The 18,805-nt window shown below is 41.5% G+C and overlaps 1 protein-coding gene and 1 long non-coding RNA gene across 4 annotated transcripts in view; one reads left to right on the top strand and one right to left on the bottom strand.

Moving 5' to 3' along the window:
- Positions 1-18,805, top strand: part of LOC132538615 (uncharacterized) — a 720,469-nt gene that overhangs the window by 269,521 nt on the left and 432,143 nt on the right. The window lies entirely within an intron of this gene.
- The window catches only part of PTPRQ (protein tyrosine phosphatase receptor type Q), a 257,933-nt gene that overhangs the window by 226,841 nt on the left and 12,287 nt on the right, over positions 1-18,805 (bottom strand). For both annotated transcript variants that reach the window (XM_060191363.1, XM_060191364.1), the window contains exons 5-8: positions 15,484-15,683; positions 10,389-10,638; positions 7,488-7,616; positions 4,696-4,842 (exon numbers count right to left, since the gene is read on the bottom strand). In XM_060191363.1, coding sequence (XP_060047346.1) covers positions 4,696-4,842; positions 7,488-7,616; positions 10,389-10,638; positions 15,484-15,683 — 726 coding nt within the window. The remainder of the gene's footprint in view (positions 1-4,695; positions 4,843-7,487; positions 7,617-10,388; positions 10,639-15,483; positions 15,684-18,805) is intronic.

Genomic DNA, 18,805 nt, shown 5'->3' with positions numbered 1-18,805 from the left:
ACAAAATATTCACTACAGAGGAGATCCAGAAGGCTAACAAACATATGAAAAACTGCTCCAGGTCACTGATTGTCAGAGAAATGCAAATTAAGACAACACTAAGATATCACCTCACTCCTGTAAGAATGGCATACATCAAAAAGGACAGCAGCAAGAAATGCTGGAGAGGATTTGGGGACAGAGGAACCCTTTTACATTGCTGGTGGGAATGTAAATTGGTACAGCCTCTGTGGAGAGCAGTCTGGAAAAACTCTCAGAAGGCTAGACATGGACCTTCCATATGATCCAGTAATTCCTCTCCTGGGGTTATACCCCAAGGACTCCATAACACCCAACCAAAAAGAGGTGTGTACTCCTATGTTAATAGCAGCACAATTCATAATAGCTAAAACCTGGAAGCAACCAAGGTGCCCAACAACAGATGAGTGGCTGAGAAAGCTGTGGTATATATACACAATGGAATACTATGCAGCTATCAAGAACAATGAACCCACCTTCTCTGACCCATCTTGGACAGAGCTAGAAGGAGTTATGTTAAGTGGACTAAGTCAGAAAGATAAAGATGAGTATGGGATGATCCCACTCATCAACAGAAGCTGACTAAGAAGATCTGAAAGGGAAACTAAAAGCAGGACCTGATCAAATTGTAAGTAGGGCACCAAAGTAAAAACCCTGTGGTGAGGGGTAGACATGCAGCTTCCTGGGTCAGTGGGGGGTGGGAGTGGGTGGGAGGGATGGGTCACAGTCTTTCGGTGGTGGGAATGGTGTTTATGTACATTCCTAGCAAAATGTAGACATATAAATCAGTAGTTAATTAATATGAGAGGGGGAAAATCATTTGTATGTCTCAAAGTTTTTCAAAACATAAACTGAATCTTTTTAATATATAGGCTGTGTAATTGATATGTAGACTCTCTCAAAAGCCTAGACCAAGTAGATCAGAAGCATCCAATAGAACAGCTATATACAAGATACTGGGTACTGTACAGCAAACCATAACAGAAGGACTTTTCAAAGTCAACCCAATTAACAAATAATGTGATGATAACATTAACTATCGATTGTCTTTTTGAACCCTAAGACAGCAGGAACCTCACATCTCCACTATAGAGCCCCTACTTCCCCCAGTCCTGGAACCCTTGGATTGGGCCCACTTTCCCATATGCCTCTCCCAATCCATATAAAATAATATTGCATCTGCGGATCATAACCTAACCAACGCAATGATTGCCACCTCAACATGCTTCACTTCAGACTGTGTCCAGAGACTTCACGTGTGGAATGACAGCCCTTCAGCTTCATTACTCGGGTGAGACCTTTCCTTTCATAGTATACTCTAATTTCATCTCAGGTGGTTCACTTTCTAACAAAGTCCCATAACCTAGATATACACCAGTTTCTGTGAGAGAGAGCATATGTTCACATGTACCCATAAACTACTGCCATATATATACCTGAAAGCAGAAGTACACTAGAGTTTGCAGTGAGTACCTCCCTAACACTTCCTCTCCACTATTCCAAGCTTTGGGTCCATGATTGCTCAACAATTTGTTTGGCTTCATATGTTAACTCTCTTTTCAGTCACCAGGTTCCAGATGCCATTAGGATGCTGGCCAGGCTTCCCTGGATTGAAGACCCCACCAATGTGTCCTAGAGCTCAGCTTCTCCAGAGACCCACCCTACTAGGGAAAGAGAGAGGCAGACTGGGAGTATGGACCAACCAGTCAACGCCCATGTTCAGCGGGGAAGCAATTACAGAAGCCAGACCTTCTACCTTCTGCAACCCACAATGACCCTGGGTCCATGCTCCCAGAGGGATAGAGAATGGGAAAGCTATCAGGGGAGGGGGTGGGATATGGAGATTGGGTGGTGGGAATTGTGTGGAGTTGTACCCCTCCTACCCTATGGTTTTGTTAATTAATTCTTTCTTAAATAAATAATAAATAAATAAAAAGAATCAACTGATAACAACATTCACAAACAATTTGACCAGAACTCTGCAAATGAATTAATCAATCCAGCTGTCAGCCTTATTTCCAAGACAAAAGAATTCAGTTTGTTCTCATTTAAACCTTCTCTCCAAGTGGAACCACTACTCATTTACTACCTACACGTCTCAGTTTCCAACCTTCTTGCCTTTGTGAATATTCTCCTCTGCCCTTATAAGGTCAGTTTGCCTCACTGCCTTGTCTAAATTCTATCTGTGGACCTAGATTAGACAACTGAAAGACAAATCTAGCTCTTTCATGAATCACTTTTACGTTATGTTATCTCAGCCGATTAATCTGTATTGTCTCTTTATGTTCATATAGTTTTCATGTTAAGTTTTAATTAAGAAATATATGTATATATATATATATATATACGTACAATATGCCCTAACCGTTGCTGCCCTCTAGTGGCCAGATATTTGAAAAACGTTTCTCATGAATGCCCATTCATTAGTGCTAGGGATGGGATGCATTGGATGGACCTTCTAGTGGTGCATCCTGTGAGTACCCATTCATTGGGGAAACTGATGATCCTTCCTAGCCGACTGAATCCACATGGATCCCAGTCACTTTCAAAGCCAGCAACAAGCAGCTCCTGACAGCTTTCAACCTGACCTGTTGACTGGCTACGGAAGAAGGGCAAACGCTAGAAGAAGAAGTGTTAGGGATGGCAAACGCTAGAAGAAAAAGTGCTAGTGGTGCACACACACACACACACAGACACACACACACACACACACAGACACACACACACACACACACACTCTAACTTCACAGGATACTTCAGATGTTAGCTATCAGGCAGACAAAGGTAAAAGTCAAAAACTTTCTAAGTATTAATGTGGTATTTTTATCAATAATTATAATTCCAAGTAGAAATTAGGACACGCAAGAAGTTTCTTGTGAACTGGGAGATTACGCTGTGAAAAGAAATGGTGACGTTTTTAACCACCACAGATCACCTGAAAAGATGCTATTTGCTGACAAAAGCTGATACAGATGAGAGTTCACATGAATACACGGGGGACACTAATTACATCACTAATAATAACAAGAAAGACACAGTGGAAAGGACATCAGACACATTAAGCCAAGGAGAGAAAATCCAAGACTCTTCCTTTTCTGAGAACTAATTGGAGGAACCAGCACTTCTTACACTGACGCTTCTAGTCTCAAGATTTCTGGAAAAAGAAGCTTCTGTTATCTAAGTTTTTTTTAATGGTGTTTAAAATGTACAAATAGAGAGGCTAGCTGATGGTGCACCTAGCTGAGAGCTCATCCTACCATGTAGAAGCCCCGGCTCCCCAGCTGCAGAGTGGAAGCTTCCCTAGCAGTGGAGCAGCAGGTGTCTCTGTCTCTCTCCCTATCTCACCATTTCCCCCCCTTTTAAAAATATGAGCTGTTTTATTTTATTTTATTTTATCTTCATTTACTTTCTTTGACAAGGCAGAGGAATCTAGAGGGGAGAAGAGGAGAGAGACCTGTAGTCAGTGGGGACTGGGGAATAAAACCCCAGGTCCTTGAGCATTGTACTGTGTTCACTTAACCAGGTGTGCCATCACCCAGCCCCTGTCCCCATACCCTCTCAATGTCTATATGTCCTATATAATCAAGAAAAAAAAATACACAGGAAAAATGGCCATCAGGAGCCATAGATCTGGTGGCAATTAAAAAGAAATGCACAGTGGAGAAGCAATGACAGAAGCCAGCCCTCCCACCTTCTGCACCCTACAGTGATCCTGGGTCCATGCTCCCAAAGGGATAAAGAATAGGAAAGCTTCCAGTGGAGGGGATAGAATGCAGAACTCTAGTATTGAGAATTGTATGGAATTGTACCCCTCTTATCCTACAATCTTGTCAATCATTATTAAATCAATGAAAAAATAAAATAAAAAGGGGGAAAAGAAATGCACAAATGGAAAAAGCTTCTCTGGAAGAAATATTGTTCTATTGTCTCAGCAAAAGTTTACAAATCTGTATTATACATGCTTCAGGAATCCTCATTTCCATAGAAGGCCCTTTTAATTATAAACCTACTGGGGGTCGGGTGGTATCGCAGTGGGTTAAGCGCAGGTGGCGCAAAGTGCAAGGACCGGTATAAGGATCCTGGTTGGAACACCTGGCTCCCCACCTGCAGGGGAGTCGTTTTACAGGTGGTGAAGCAGATCTGCAGGTGTCTATCTTTCTCTCCCCCTCTCTGTCTTCCCCTCCTCTCTCCATTTTTCTCTGTCCTATCTAACAATGACGACATCAATAACAACAACAACTACAACAACAATAAAAAAATAATGGCAACAAAAAGGGAATAAACCTATGGTGTCATAGATATTAGGTATAAATGGTTTCCTCAGAAAGTAATTCTTTAAGACAACAATTCTACACTGAACAACAATGATAAGGTTATATAATTTAAGTCTCTTTAAGATTTCTGGAGGTTTTGTCATGATTCATTCCCAGTCTTTATAAAGCCTGATGCTACATGTTGTGTTTCCTAATCTTAATGCTCATCTCTCTTATTATAAAGTATGCTGTGTTTAAAGTTCTGTTCAGAATGTATGAGGGGGCAGTCTGATAACGAATTCACATGAGATACGTAAATGCAGCCTCTAAGAAAATGCACATCCAAATGCACAAAACTCTACACACAGAGTAAACACGCTTCTTTAACTCAGAGACAGAGAGAGAGAGAGAGAGATGCACTTACCATCTGGAGGAGTGAATACGGAAACATTTGACTTGGGTCCAATCCCCACACTGGTTTCAGCAGCCACGTAGACGTCATACATGGTAAACGGTGTGAGGTTAGTGAGTGGAAACTTAAGGTCTTTTGTGCTGTTATCCAAGATACGACCTTCAAAAAGCAAACGGAGCTCATGAATTACTTTCTCATAGAGCGTGCCATCATTCTTCCATTTGAGTGTAGTGCAAAGGTCACTTTTAAAGTGTTAACCTGTGCATGAGTGTTTTCCAATATCATTTCCTGTAGTTATTTTTAAGTAGATCTGCTTTAAACACTTCATCTAGTAATGCACTGACATCAACTTAATTAAAACAGCAGAAAGAATATAAAAATTCCCCAGGGACCGGGTGGTGGCACACTTGGTTGAGCACACATGTTATAGTGCTCAAGGACCCAGGTTCGAGCCCCCCAGTCCCCACCTGCAAGGGGAAAGCTTCACAAGAGGTGAAACAGGTCTGCAGATGTCTCTCTTTCTCTCTCCCTCTCTATCTCCCCTACCTTCTCGATGTCTGGCTGTCAACCTACTCTGCCCCTTGAGGAAGATGGGTCCTGACATGAGAGTAGCCTAGAATGTTCCCAGCTGTGACCATGGACTGCGAGCTCAGACTGATAGGGACTCAGAGGCCACACAGGCTCCTGTGCTAAAAATATGAATGGATATGGACCTTGGGTCAGATCGATGGGGTTTATAGTTGGTAGTATTTATATACTTTCCTCATGGAATACTACTCTCTGCCCGAATCTAGTTTTCTAGTCTGATTCCCAACTCTGATTCCCAACTCTACCTTACCAGTCAATACTTTTAGTCCTTCTTGTGGTTTCCTGCCTGCCTGCCTGCATGATGAATCCACCACATCTGGTGGCCATTTTTTCCTTTTTGTTATCTTGTTTTCCTATTACTTGAAAGACAGATAAATAAATACACAGAGAGAAATTGAGAGGGGGAAATGAGATAGGGAGAGGGAGAGAGAGAGATAGGAAATGAGAAATACCTACAACCCTGCTTCACTGCTTTTGAAGCCTCCCCCCACAGGTGAGGACCTGGGGTTTTGAGCCTGGGACCTTGCAAATAATAGCACGTGGTCTCAACTTGGTGTGCCGCCACATGGTTCTAAAGCATGTATTTTAATTGAACAGATTCAAATACCAAATACTATCACTCTTCATTTTTAAAATTTTTTATTGGGGATTTAATAGTGATTAACAAAATGATAAGATAACATGGATACAATTCCACATGGTTCCCACCACTAGAGTTCAGTGTCCCATCCCCTCCATTGGTAGCTTCCCTATTCTTTATTCTTCTGGGAATATGGATCAAAATTCTTTATGAGGTGCAGAGGGTGGGAGTTCTGACTTCTTTAATTCTCTGCTGGACATGGGTGTTGGGAGGTGGAGTCATACCCCCAATCTGTTTCTAACTTTCCCTAGTGTGGTAAGGCTCTGGAGTGGAGAGGCTGCACCAAGAATCTTTAAGTCTACTAGGATCTCCAATACACTGACTTTATCAGTTTTTCCTTTTTAGTTGGAAGTGCTCAACAGTACACAACATTAATGGTGTGTGGGTTACAGTCGCTGCTTCCAATTGTGCTCTTGTGGAATGGGGCCAGAAAAAAACCACAGATGTACTCTATCTGATTATCTGATGTCACTTTAATTGTGACCACACATCAAGTGGACCCTGACTGGTATCTGGTGCCTTTCTCAGCCTTCACAGCCCAATTGTTCTCTTCTGTTCTAAGGTGATTGTTTTATACTTAATTAATTTTGGTTATTTGTAATCAATCATTTTAGTGTCACTGAAGTTTCACTGCTCTGGAACAAGCTTCCCCCCCCCCCCAAATTATATTTAAAAAGAATAAGACAGAGAAAAGGAAAGATACCACAGCACTGAAGCTTCCCCCATGGCAGTGGGGGCTGGGCTTGAACATCGATTACATGAATGGAAAAGCAGGATATCTCTCAGCTGAGCTATCTTGTCGGCCCTACGGCCCACTGCATTACATTACCACTGGAGTCCTGAACATGATGGCAGAGGAGGACCTAGCTGGGGGGATTAAGAGTGTTATGTGGAAAACTGAGAAATGTGACACATGTAACAACTGTATTTTACTGTTGAATGTAAACCATGAATCCCACTCAATAAAGGAAAAAAATTACCACTGGTTTATAATACTATGAAATTTGGGGAGTATAGTTTAAGATCCATATCTCTGACAAAGAGATGCTAGGTCTTACTTGCTCATGGATAAAAAGACCTCACCACTTTTATAGAGTTCCCCCATATTATTGTCAGAAAAATGATTATAAATGAGTTATTTACACTAGGTAGAAACATAGTTGGCTTTAACATAAACGCAGCATCCTTCCTAAATATATTTATAATGATAATAAGTCAACGTTCTTTCATTCAAATACATGAAGATGGAAGCTCCTCAGATGCTTCCTTCTTGAGGGCTATATTTCTCTTTCACATCCTTTTTCTCTTTATTTCATAACATTCTTAAACTTAGTTGTGGTTTTAAGCAAAATGTTCAGAGTGTTTCATCTTCCCAACTTGATAAGGTTGCTTCACTGAAGTAATATTGGTTGACAAAGACTGGGTGTGTTTGAGGCAAAGCATTTCTCCTATTCTCTTTATTTATAGAGTTTTTCTTTTTAAAGGATTTGTGACTCTTTAGGAAGGTGATTTTGGTAAAAAATATTTTACGTAATTCTTACTCCCAAAGATAAATACAAAACCAACTAAGACTTACCTGATGGTCCATATAGTTCGACTCTATAACTGAACTTCCCTGTGATGACAGTTGGTGGGTCCCATGAGATAGAAAAGGACTTTGCTGTGATGTTTCCAGTTACACAATTTTGTGGTGGTCCCTCAGGCACTAGAATTAATTAATACAAAAAAATGAACAAACAATTGATATGAGAAACGTATTAAATACACATGGGAAAACAAAAAGTCAGAGAGAAATAAAATATCACTCTAAGAGCCAAGATTTATTTTAACTTCGAAAAGAAAAAAATAGACAAATTTGAATAAAACATGTTTGGCTATTAAGTGAACTTGTTTGCAATGATTACTGTGTTTGCTTCATGTTGCATATGATTGTAAAGTGCAAATTTCAGCAACATGTAGTTAGTTCACTGTTTAGTCATATTTCATGAACATTTACACACAAATTTACACATAGATTACATTACACTCATTAGGGCCTGGCTTCCTGGCATGAGAGACACTCTTCTGGTAGACACATGTAGAAAGATGAGGGGGGAAAAATTTCAACCTTCAGACCTAGCTACAATGAGCTTAACTTCATTCCATCAAAATTTGGTTCTAAGAGAAATTGATAGCCTGTAATTAGAAGACTCTGGTGATATTAGCAGCATGAAAGTAATTTAGTTTATTCTTTGTTGATGTATTTATTTGCTCTACTATTTTAAAATGAAAGCCTTCACTGTTTTCAAAATAATGTTTCTGATGATCAAATTCTACTTTGTGTAGCTCTTATGAACTATGTCTTCCTTAGGCTGTAAGAAAAGGTGAAGAGTGCAGAAGAGGGAAAAAATGGTTCTAAGGTGGTCATTTAAGTCAAGTCAAAAACTTCACACTCAAATGTAATGAAATAACAGGGTAAGACAACTTATCATCTGAAAAAAAATACTATGCTTGAATAAAATGACCTTGCTAGTGACAAATTGCAATAAACTCAAAAACTACCTAGTAGTCCATGTCTACTCTTGCTCTTATCTGTCCATCTCCATACCTGTCTATGTACATATATATTAATGTGGCTAGAACTAAGTATACTAATGCATCCACTTAGAGATATGTACTTGTAGAATTTGGTATTTGATAATAATCATATCTAATAAGATGCATTCAATCCTAGTACTACTGCTATAAGGAATGCATGAGTACTATTTCTTTTTCTCAGTGCAAAGAGTACAAAGAGGGGGCCAGGAGTGGTGCACCTGGTTAAATGCACACATTACAGTGCTCAAGGACCTGGGTTCAATCCCCTGGTCCCTACCTGCAGGTGGAAAGTTTCACGAGTGGTGAAATGGGACTGCAGGCTTCTCTCTGTCTCTCTCCCTCTGCATTTCCCTCTCCACTCTCAATTTCTGTCTCTATCCAATAATAAATAAATAAAAATGTTATTTTATTTATTTTTTTGATTTATTTATTTTCCCTTTTGTTGCCCTTGTTGGTTTTTTGTTGTTGTAGTTGTTGTTATTATTGATGTCGTCGTTGTTGGATAGGGCAGAGAGAAATGGAGAGAGGAGGGGAAGACAGAGAGGGGGAAAGAAAGACAGACACCTGCAGACCTGCTTCACTGCTTGTGAAGTGACTCCCCTGCAGGTGGGGAGCTAGGGGCTTGAATCTGGACCCTTGTGCTTCATGCCATGTGTGCTTAACCTGCTTCACTACCGCCCAACTCCCAAATAAAATATTTTATTTATTTTATTAAAAAACAAAGAGTATAAAGAAAACACAGGTAGATCTATTTTTGCAATACTGGTTTGATCTGATATGGACGTGCTAAAGCCTGACTATTTCTGCGACTTGGAGTATTTTCTCTCCACACTTGGTAGGGGCAGTTATCAGTGAGAGGAGGCCTTAGATGATCAAAGGAGACACAGAAGGGCAGAGGTGCTCAGTGCAATTTTCTGTGATCACGCACAGCTAGAAGACCCACTCAAGATCTACTTTGGTGGCAGGGGTGGTGTGGAACCATCCTCCTGCAATCTTGTTATCCTATGAAATATTATGGCGTCACTGCTACTAATAATACACATTTTCTAAAACTAAAGGACAGCTGTCTTGTGACTAGAGACATGGCTCAGCTGGTAGAGTACAATACTTGCATGCCTGAGGCTACCAGTTCTCTCTCCAGTGCTGCATTTATGTACTGTATATGAATCCTACTGTACTTCTCTCTCTCTCTCTTGTCTCCTCTCTCATAAATAAGTAAGTCATAAAACAAAACAAAATAGAAAAATCCTTTTCCTCACACCTCCCTTTCATTTTTAAAGTCCCTTATAGTTTTTACAAAGTAGCATAGAGATTAAAGTTACTCTAAGTGGCAAAGCTAGTACCCATTACAAGAGAGTAAAATTATTGGAAAAAGAAGAAAGGTTTTGTTGGGATAGATAGCATAATGGTTATGCAAGGCGACTCTCATGCCTGAGACTCTGAAGTCCCAGGTTCAATCCCCTGCACCACCATTAGCCAGAGCTATGCAGTGCGAAGAAGAAGAAGGAGGAGGAGGAGAAGGAGGAGAAGAAGAGGTTTTAACAGAAATACATCTATGGGGAAGAAATCAAAGAGGAGGAGGAGAAGGAGGAAAAGGAGGAGGAAAAGGAGAAGAAGGGGTAGAGGAAGAAGAGGAGAAAGAGAAAGGAAAAAGAGGAGAAGGATGAGAAGGAGGAGGAGGAGGAGAAGAGAGGTTTTAAGAGAAATACATCTATGGGGAAGAAATCAAAGAAGAGAAAGAAGAGAAGGAGAAGGAGGAGAACGAGAAGGAGGATGAGGAGGAGGAGGAGAAGAAGAAGAAAAAGAAGAGAGGTTTTAAGAGAAATACATCTATGGGGAAGAAATCAAAGATCACTTCAAGAGTAGTTCAACATCTTTTCAACAAACATTGACGCTCTACCTGATTCCGGTGTTCTGACAATGGTGCTGTCAATGTAGCCTGCTTCAGTTGTCACAGCAGAAACTTCAAAAAGATATGTTGTGTAAGGTCTCAGCTGTGTCACTACAAAGCTGATAGGCTCTTTCCACACGGAGCTCATCTTGCTCCGGGTCAGCATGCCTGGTGAGGGTGTGGTCCGAGATGGAGGTGTGATTTTCCCAAGGGTTGGGGCAGGACTGGCTGTACTCCACAGAAAGGATTCATTATTTTCCTGATCAACAGAATAAATGTCAGTGAAAAAACAACATGGTCTCTCTTGGTGGACATGAGGAGTACAATTCATTTCTTCTTCAAACTGCAAATCTTAGTCTTAAGTTTGTGTGTTATGTGCATGTTAATTATTAAGATTTTATAAGATGAAATTACTCCTTTAGGACATGGACCCATTTCCTAGATTTCGATTACATCCATTTATGTGCACAGCTTAAAGACTAAATATATCTATTGTATTCTTTAAATTCTCCCTTTCTATCTTACTTCTTCTTTTCTCTTTCTTCCTTTTTCTTCCTTTTCCTTTCTTTCTTTCTCCTTCTTCTTCTCCTTCTTCTTCTCTCTTTCTCTCTCTCCTTCTCTCTCTCTCTCTCTCTCTCTCTCTCTCTCTCCCCTTCTCTCTCCGTTGTTCTTAGTGGTCAACTAGGAATATCACTAGAGCTCAGTCCCAGCACAACGAATATTCTCCTGTTGGCTACTTTCATTTTCTCTTTCTCTTTTTTATCTCTCTTTTATCCTTTTAGTAAGACACAGAGAGAAACTGAGAAGTGAAAGGGAGACAGAAAGGGAGATAGAAAGACATCTGCAGTACAGCTTTACTGCTCATGACAACTTCAGGTGGGGACCAGGAGCTTGAACCCACGTCTTTACAAATAATGATATGGGTGACTTATTGGACACACCACCTCCTGGCTCCTATGCCTTAGCATTTCTTTTCTTCCTTTTTTTTGCCTCCAGGGTTATTGCTGAGCCTCAGTGCCTGTACTATAAATCCACTGCTCTTGGATTCTGTTTTTTTCCCTTTTGTTACCCTTGTTGTTTATTGTTGTTATTATTGTTGTCCTTATTGCTGTTGTTGTTGGATAGGACAGAGAGAAATCAAGATAGGAGGGGAAGACAGAGAAGGGGAGACCTGATTCACTCCAGTGGAGAGCCCGGGGCCCGAACTAGGATCCTTACTCCAGTCCTTGTGCTTTGAGCTGTGTGCGCTTAACCCACTGCACTAGTGCCTGGCCCCTGCCTTAGCATTTCTTATGAACAGGACCTCGATGGATCTGAATAAAAGTAAGAACTGAGAGGGCCAGCCAGTAGTGCAGCTGGTTAAGAACTCACATTATAGTGTGCAAGGTCCCAGGTTGAAGCCCCTGGTGCCCACCTGCAGGGGGAAAGCTTCAAGAGTGGTGAAGCAGGGCTGCACAGGTGTCTATTTCTCTTTCTGTCTCCCTTTCACTTCTCAATTTCTCTCTGTGTCTAGCCAAAAGGTTCCCTTTCTATCCTTCCTCCCCTCTCAATTTCTCTTTGCCTTTATCTAATAACTACATAAATAAAATATTTTTAAAAGGTAAGAACTGAAAACTGAAGCAAAATCATCACTAAGAATAAATAATAATAATAATTTTGCTTTCAAATTGTTTTCAGAGATGAAATACATATCTCTTTTCTAACTTTTTTTTTTTTTTTTGGTAGAGATGGTGCAATTTCATCACTCTGGTGAAATTTCACCTTTTCAGTCAGATAAAGAGATGCAGGGAGTGAGCTGGGGAGAAAGCATAATGGTTCTGCATAAGGACTTTCATGTCTGAGGCTCTGAGGTCCCAGGTTCAATCCCCAGCACCACCATAAAGCAGAGCTGAGTAGTGCTCTGATCCTTCTCTCTCTCTCTCTCTCTCTCTCTCTCTCTATCTATCTGTCTGTCTGTCTCTTTCTCTCTGTCTCTCTCTCTCTCTGTATCCCTCACTCATTAAAATAAAAAATCTTAAAAGAGAGAAAGAGAAAGATGGGGGACCGGGTGGTGGTGCACCTGGTTAAGTGCACATATTACAATGTGCAAGGACCTAGGTTCAAGCCCCCAGTCCCTACCTGCAGGAGGAAAGCTTTGCAAGTGGTGAAGCAGTATTACAGGTGTCTCTCTCCCTCTCTATCATCACCTTTGGTCTTGATTTATGGCTGTCTCTATCCAATAACTAAAGATAATAAAAGACAATTAAAAGAGAGATGATTAATTCCCCAATAAAGAAATTAAAAGAGAGAGAGAGAGAGATGCAGGCACCACAGCAAGAGGGCTTCTGCTGGCAGCATAGCCCCTCCCCTGTGATGCTGGGCCTTGAGCCTTGTTTGTGTGAACAGCAAGGCATCCATCACACTCATGGAGGTGTCGTCCCCCCTTTTTAAGAAGTTTTGAGCAGGGGCCCAGGAAGTAGCACAGTGGGTTAAGCAAACATGGCATAAAGCGCAGGGACTGGCATGAGGATCCTGGTTCAAATAGTGAAGCAGGTCTGCAGGTGTCTATCTTTCTCTCCCCCTCTCTGTCTCCTTCTCCTCTCTTGATTTCTCTCTCTCCTATCCAACAACAACAACAACAGCAATGACAACAACAATAACAACAACAACAAACAACAAGGGCAACAAAAGGGAATAAATAGCCTCCAGGTGCAGTAGATTCATATTACAGGCACCGAGCTCCAGTGATAACCCTGGAGAGAAAATAATAAAAATAAGAAGTTTTGAGCGGAGGTCACGTCCTTTTCTTTTTTTCAAAAAATATTCAAAAGAGGTGGCCGGGTGGTAGCACAACGGGTAAGGATCCCAGTTTGAGCCCCCAACTCCCCACCTACCAGGGGGTCGCTTCACAAGTGGTGAAGCAGGTCTTCAGGTGTCTATCTTTCTCTCCCCCCTCTCTGTCTTACCCTCCTCTCTCCATTTCTCTCTGTTCTATCCAGCAACAATGGTGGTAATAACAACAACAATGAATAACAACAGGGGCAACAAAAGGGAAAAAATGGCCTCCAGGAGCAGTGGGTTCATAGTGCAGGCACCAAACCCCAGTAATAACCCTGGAGGCAAATACATATACAAAAAAATATATATCCAACCATTTTGGGAGTGTATTACCAATATACCCTAATTTTATATGGGACTTAAGATTTTTTTATAATTGAAAGCATTTCAAACAAAAGTTTATTTATAGTAGAATTAATAAGAAGTATTAAAAATTAATTTTTAAGTCATTATAGTACTTTCAGAAATTTACTATCAGCAGTTAGAACAGTAACTAATTTTCCTATACACACACATGTATATATAGATATATAATAAAAATAACCTATTTCTACAAATATAACTTTGACTACTGCTCACTCCTCCCCTTTGACCACATGAAAACACAATTACTTGACAGCCTACATTGTCATATTCTAGAGGTTTAGCAAGTGTCCCTCACTACCAATTCTTCCCTAAGATAATGTGTACCTAGCCTGACTTACTCATCACCACAAGTGGCTCTCTTTCTGTGAAGTGTTTTAGGACTCCTAAATGATGCTCATACATCACTCCTTAATTATTGTGTTTTTTTTTTCTCCCAGAGAGTTGTTTATCAGTAATGGCAAAGCACAAAGTCCATTTAATTAGTGGGAGATTTCCAAAGTGTGCGGTGTCGTAAAACAATGTTTTAATTAGGGTTGAGGAAGATTGTCTCAAAATGACTTGTGTCCTGAGGTGATCTTGTAACATACACCAAAATCTGTTTTTTACAAAGCAAAATGGAATACGTTCAGATGAAACGGATGAGGTGTGTTAAGTCCTCGAGCGGCAGTTGTAGGGATAGAAACAGATTAAAAACAAGTGGGCAGGGTTGGAAGGTGATACACCTGGTAGAGCTCACAAAGCACTGTGTGCAGGAAACCGGGTTCTAGGCCCAGGTCCCCATCTGCAGAGGGCAATCTTCACGAGCAATGAGTCTGTGCCGAAGGCCTCTCTCTGCCCCTCTCTGTCTCTCTTTCCTTCTTTTCCTTTATTGGGGAGATTCACGGTTTACAGTCAACAGCAAAATACAATAGTTACCACACTTCTCAGTTTTCCAAATCACACTCTAACCCCATACCCAGATCCTCCTCCACCATCATTTTACAGGACCTCAACACTCCCCCCCACCTCCCTACCCCCAGAGTCCTTTACTTTGGTGCAATACACCAAACCCAGTCCATGTTCTGCTTTGTGTTTTCCCTTCTGTTCTTAGTTTTCAACTTTTGCCTATGAGTGGGATCATCCCACATGGGTCCTTCTCATTCTGGCTTATCTCCTTACTTGTAAGCCTCTCTCTTCATCCTGGCTATAGAAAGCTGTGTACAACATAATGCTATAGACTAAGACAGAAAGAGGGGAAGGGACAGGATGAAGGGACATTGGGATCCTAGTGCAGTCTCCAGTCAAGGGGAGATGAGAAGCAGTGCCTATGTGCTAAAGACTATACTGCAGACCATTAATCCACTAATAAGATAAAATAAGGGGCCAGGCCCCCACCTGCAAGGGAGTCGCTTCACAAGTGGTGAAGCAGGTCTGCAGGTGTCTATCTTTCTCTCCCCATCTCTGTCTTCCCCTCCTCTCTTCATTTCTCTGTGTCCTATCCAACAACGACAACAACAATAATAACTACAACAATAAAATAATAAGGGAAACAAAAAGGAATAAATAAATATAAAATATTAAAAAAATAAGGGGCCAGGTGGTGGCACATCTGGTTGAAAGCACATTACAGTGCACAAGGACCTGGGTTCAAGCCTCTTGTCCCCACCTGCAGGGGGAAAGTTTCAGGAGTGGGTGAAGCAGGGCTTCAAGTGTCTGTCTCTCTCCTGTCTATCTCCCCCCTCTCTCTCAATTTCTACCTGTTTCTGGCCCCTAAGTAAATATAATACATTTTTTAAAAAAGATATAATAAAAATAAAATGAAATAAATAAAAGAAGCCAAATAACCACACCAGTGAAACACAGTATCCAGATACCAGTATCTTCAATATATACATAGCACCTAAGTTTTCAGGAACTTAGACAATGTTTCACTGATACTTACATTACATTCTGGTAATTTCCCAGTCAGAATGTCCTCCACTCTGATTGAGACGTCTTTTACTACAATCCCACTTCTGGCATGTTTGACACTAATCTTGAAGCTGGTGATTTTGCCATTGGGTTGTCGAGGTAAATACCAAATCAGGTTTACAGCAGAATAGTTAAAGGCTTCAACTGTGAGATTCACCACTTTTCCTGGAGCTAGAAGTGTTGAAGGAGGGGGGATATTAATACAGAATGGCCAGTGACATTTATAGGATCTGAGTGTTACATTTACATTTTCCTTGTTAAAGTGAATGAACTTAAGGATGGAATCAACAGGATGAAATAGAATTGGGTGAGACTTTTTGAATTATCCTGAATTAAACTGTTCAAGTTAGGCTCACAGTTTCTTTCTTTCTTTCTTTCTTTTTTAATACCTAGTCATCATTATTGTTCTCTCTTTTTTTTTTTTTAGAATTTTTTAATATTTATTTTTTTATTCTCTTTTGTTGCCCTTTTTTTATTGTTGTTGTTGCTGGTGTCCTTGGATAGGACAGAGAGAAATGGAGAGAGGAGGGAAAGACAGAGAGGGGGAGAGACAGACACCTGCTGACCTGCTTCACTGCTTGTGAAGCGACTCCCCTGTAGGTGGGGAGCCCGGGGCTCAAACTTTATGCCCATCCTTGCTCCTTGCGCCACCTGTGCTTAACCCACTGCGCTACTGCCTGACTCCCATCATTATGTTCTATTTGACAGGACAAATAGAAATTGAAACGTGGAGGGGGAGATAGAGAGGGAGAGAAGAACAGACCCACCAGCAACACTGCTTCACCTCTCATGAAACTCCCCAGCCCCCTGCAGATAGGAACTGGAGGCTTGAACCTGGGTTCAAGCACATCTTGAAGTGGACTCACATACCAGGCCACAAGTGAGGTTTTGGGTCTGATTCCCGAAATCACATGGGAATATCAAGGACAGCAGCAAAGACGCAAATAGGTATAGCTACATGCTCAGAAGTGCCTATTCGCTACTCTCCTCTTATATGATAAGAACTCTGCCAGGGAGGCCCCAGCATTGTCTTGAGTGTGTATGACCATGGTGCATGCTCTTGGCATGAACAACGATGATTCTTTCCTAACTTTATGTAAACCATCCACATTTTTTTTTTCCCTCCAGGGTTATTGCTGGGCTCGGTGCCTGCACCATGAATCCACTGCTCCTGGAGGCCATTTTCCCCCCTTTATTATTACCACTGTTGATGTTGTTCATTGTTGGAAAGGACAGAGAGAAATGGGGAGAGGAGGGGAAGACAGAGAGGGGGAGAAAAAGATAGACACCTGCAGACCTGCTTCACCACCTGTGAAGCGACTCCCCTGCAGGTGGGGAGCCGGGGCTCCAACCCGGATCCTTACGCTGGTCCTTGCACTTTGTGCCACGTGCGCTTAACCCACTGCGCCACCGCCTGACCCCCACCATCCACATTTTTAATAAGCTGGGCTGAAATGTAGAAGGATGACAAGTGTCAGGCCAATTCCCAGTCAAATCATGAAACCTTCTTGGGCAACTTCTCTTGGGCAACTGAAGAGAAACTTCAGTTTATAAAAATAGCCAAGCACTTACTAGATCACAAAGCGTGACTGTGAAGTCAGCCACGACTTCAGTAGAAAGCAATTCGATCTGTTAAACAACATTGAGTGGAAAGTTTTTTTTTAATTTTTTAAAATTATCTTTATTTATTGGATAGCAACAGCCAGAAATTGAAAGGGAAGGGCGGGATATAGAGAAAGAGACAGAGAGACACCTGCAGCACTGCTTCGCCACTTGTGAAGCATTCCTCCTGCAGATGGGGAGTGGACTTGAACCTGGGTCCTTGCGCATTGTAACATGTGCGCTCAACCAGGTGCACCACCACCTGGCCCCTGGAAAGATTTTTTATTTATTTATTTATTTATTTATTTTTTATTTTTTATTTAAGAAAGGATTAGTGAACAAAAGCATAAGGTAGGAGGGGTACAACTCCACACAATTCCCACCACCCAATCCCCATAACCCACCCCCTCCCATGGTAGCTTTCCCATTCTCTATCCCTCTGGGAGCATGGACCCAGGGTCGTTGAGGGTTGCAGAAGGTAGAAGGTCTGGCTTCTGTAATTGCTTCCCCGCTGAACATGGGCGTTGACTGGTTGGTCCATACCCCCAGTCTGCCTCTCTCTGGAAAGATTTTTTATTTTATATTTTATTTAATTTTTTTTGTTTGTTTCCAGGGTTATTGTTGGAGTTTGGTGCCTGCACTACAAATCTACTGCTCCTGGACCTGGAGGTCATTCTTCCTGTTTCTGTTGCCCTTGTTGTTGCCCTTGTTATTGTTATTGCTGCTGTTGTTGTTGTTGTATAGGACAGAGTGAAATGGAGAGAGGAGGGGAAGACAGAGGGGGGAGAGAAAGATAGACACCTGCAGACCTGCTTCACCACTTGTGAAGCGACTCCCCTGCAGGTGGGGAACCCCGATCCTCACTGCGGTCTTTGCGGTTTGCGCCATGTAAGCTTAACCCGCTATGCTACCGCCTGCCCCTTCTCCCCCCCCCTTTCATATTAACTTACATTTAACTACTTTTCTTCTCAAAAAAATGTGCCCTGGAGAGTTTTCCCCTGTCACTTCATGGTATCTGAAAACAAAGTTTCGCTCTTTTCTGCAGAAAACAAGTCTTCTAGTTTTTAAAATTTACCTGTAATTTCTAGTTTGGCAGGCCCCTATAGGGCATCAGGGCTAACAAATGTGCCCAGGGCTAACATTTCTTTTCTTTTTATTTTAGACACAGTGAAGGAGGAGGGAGAGGGGGAGAGAAAGAGAGAGAGAGAGAGAGAGAGAGAGAGAGAGAGGGAGAGAGGATTCACGACAGCACCACTCAACCCTTTGTGGAACCTCCCCAGTGCATTCATACATTCATAATGCTTCCCTGTGACACCAAGACTCGAACCCCAGCCTGGGGTCTTGCACATGGTAATATACACACTTTCTAGATGAGTTATCTCCTGGCCTTTATTTTTATTCCAATTTCTTTCATTTTCTTTTTTTATCTTATCTTTATTTATTTATTGGACAGAGACAGCCAGAAATTCAAAGGAAAAGGGAGCTAGAGAGGGAGAGACACCTACAGACCTACTTCACCCCTTGCAAAGCTTTCCCTGTGCGGGTGGGGACCAAGGGGGCTTGCACATTGTAACATATGTGCTCAACCAGGTTCACCACCACCCTGCCCTTTATTTAAATTTCTTAAAGATTTATTTTCTTTTCTTCATATAAGCTGCAGAAAGAATTTCATGTGAGAGTACCATGCACTA

This window comes from Erinaceus europaeus, chromosome 5 (assembly GCF_950295315.1).
Source record: "Erinaceus europaeus chromosome 5, mEriEur2.1, whole genome shotgun sequence".
In the NCBI taxonomy this organism is placed as follows: domain Eukaryota; kingdom Metazoa; phylum Chordata; class Mammalia; order Eulipotyphla; family Erinaceidae; genus Erinaceus; species Erinaceus europaeus.
Note: the sequence above shows the minus strand (reverse complement) of the source record. Positions and strands in the feature narration are given on the sequence as shown.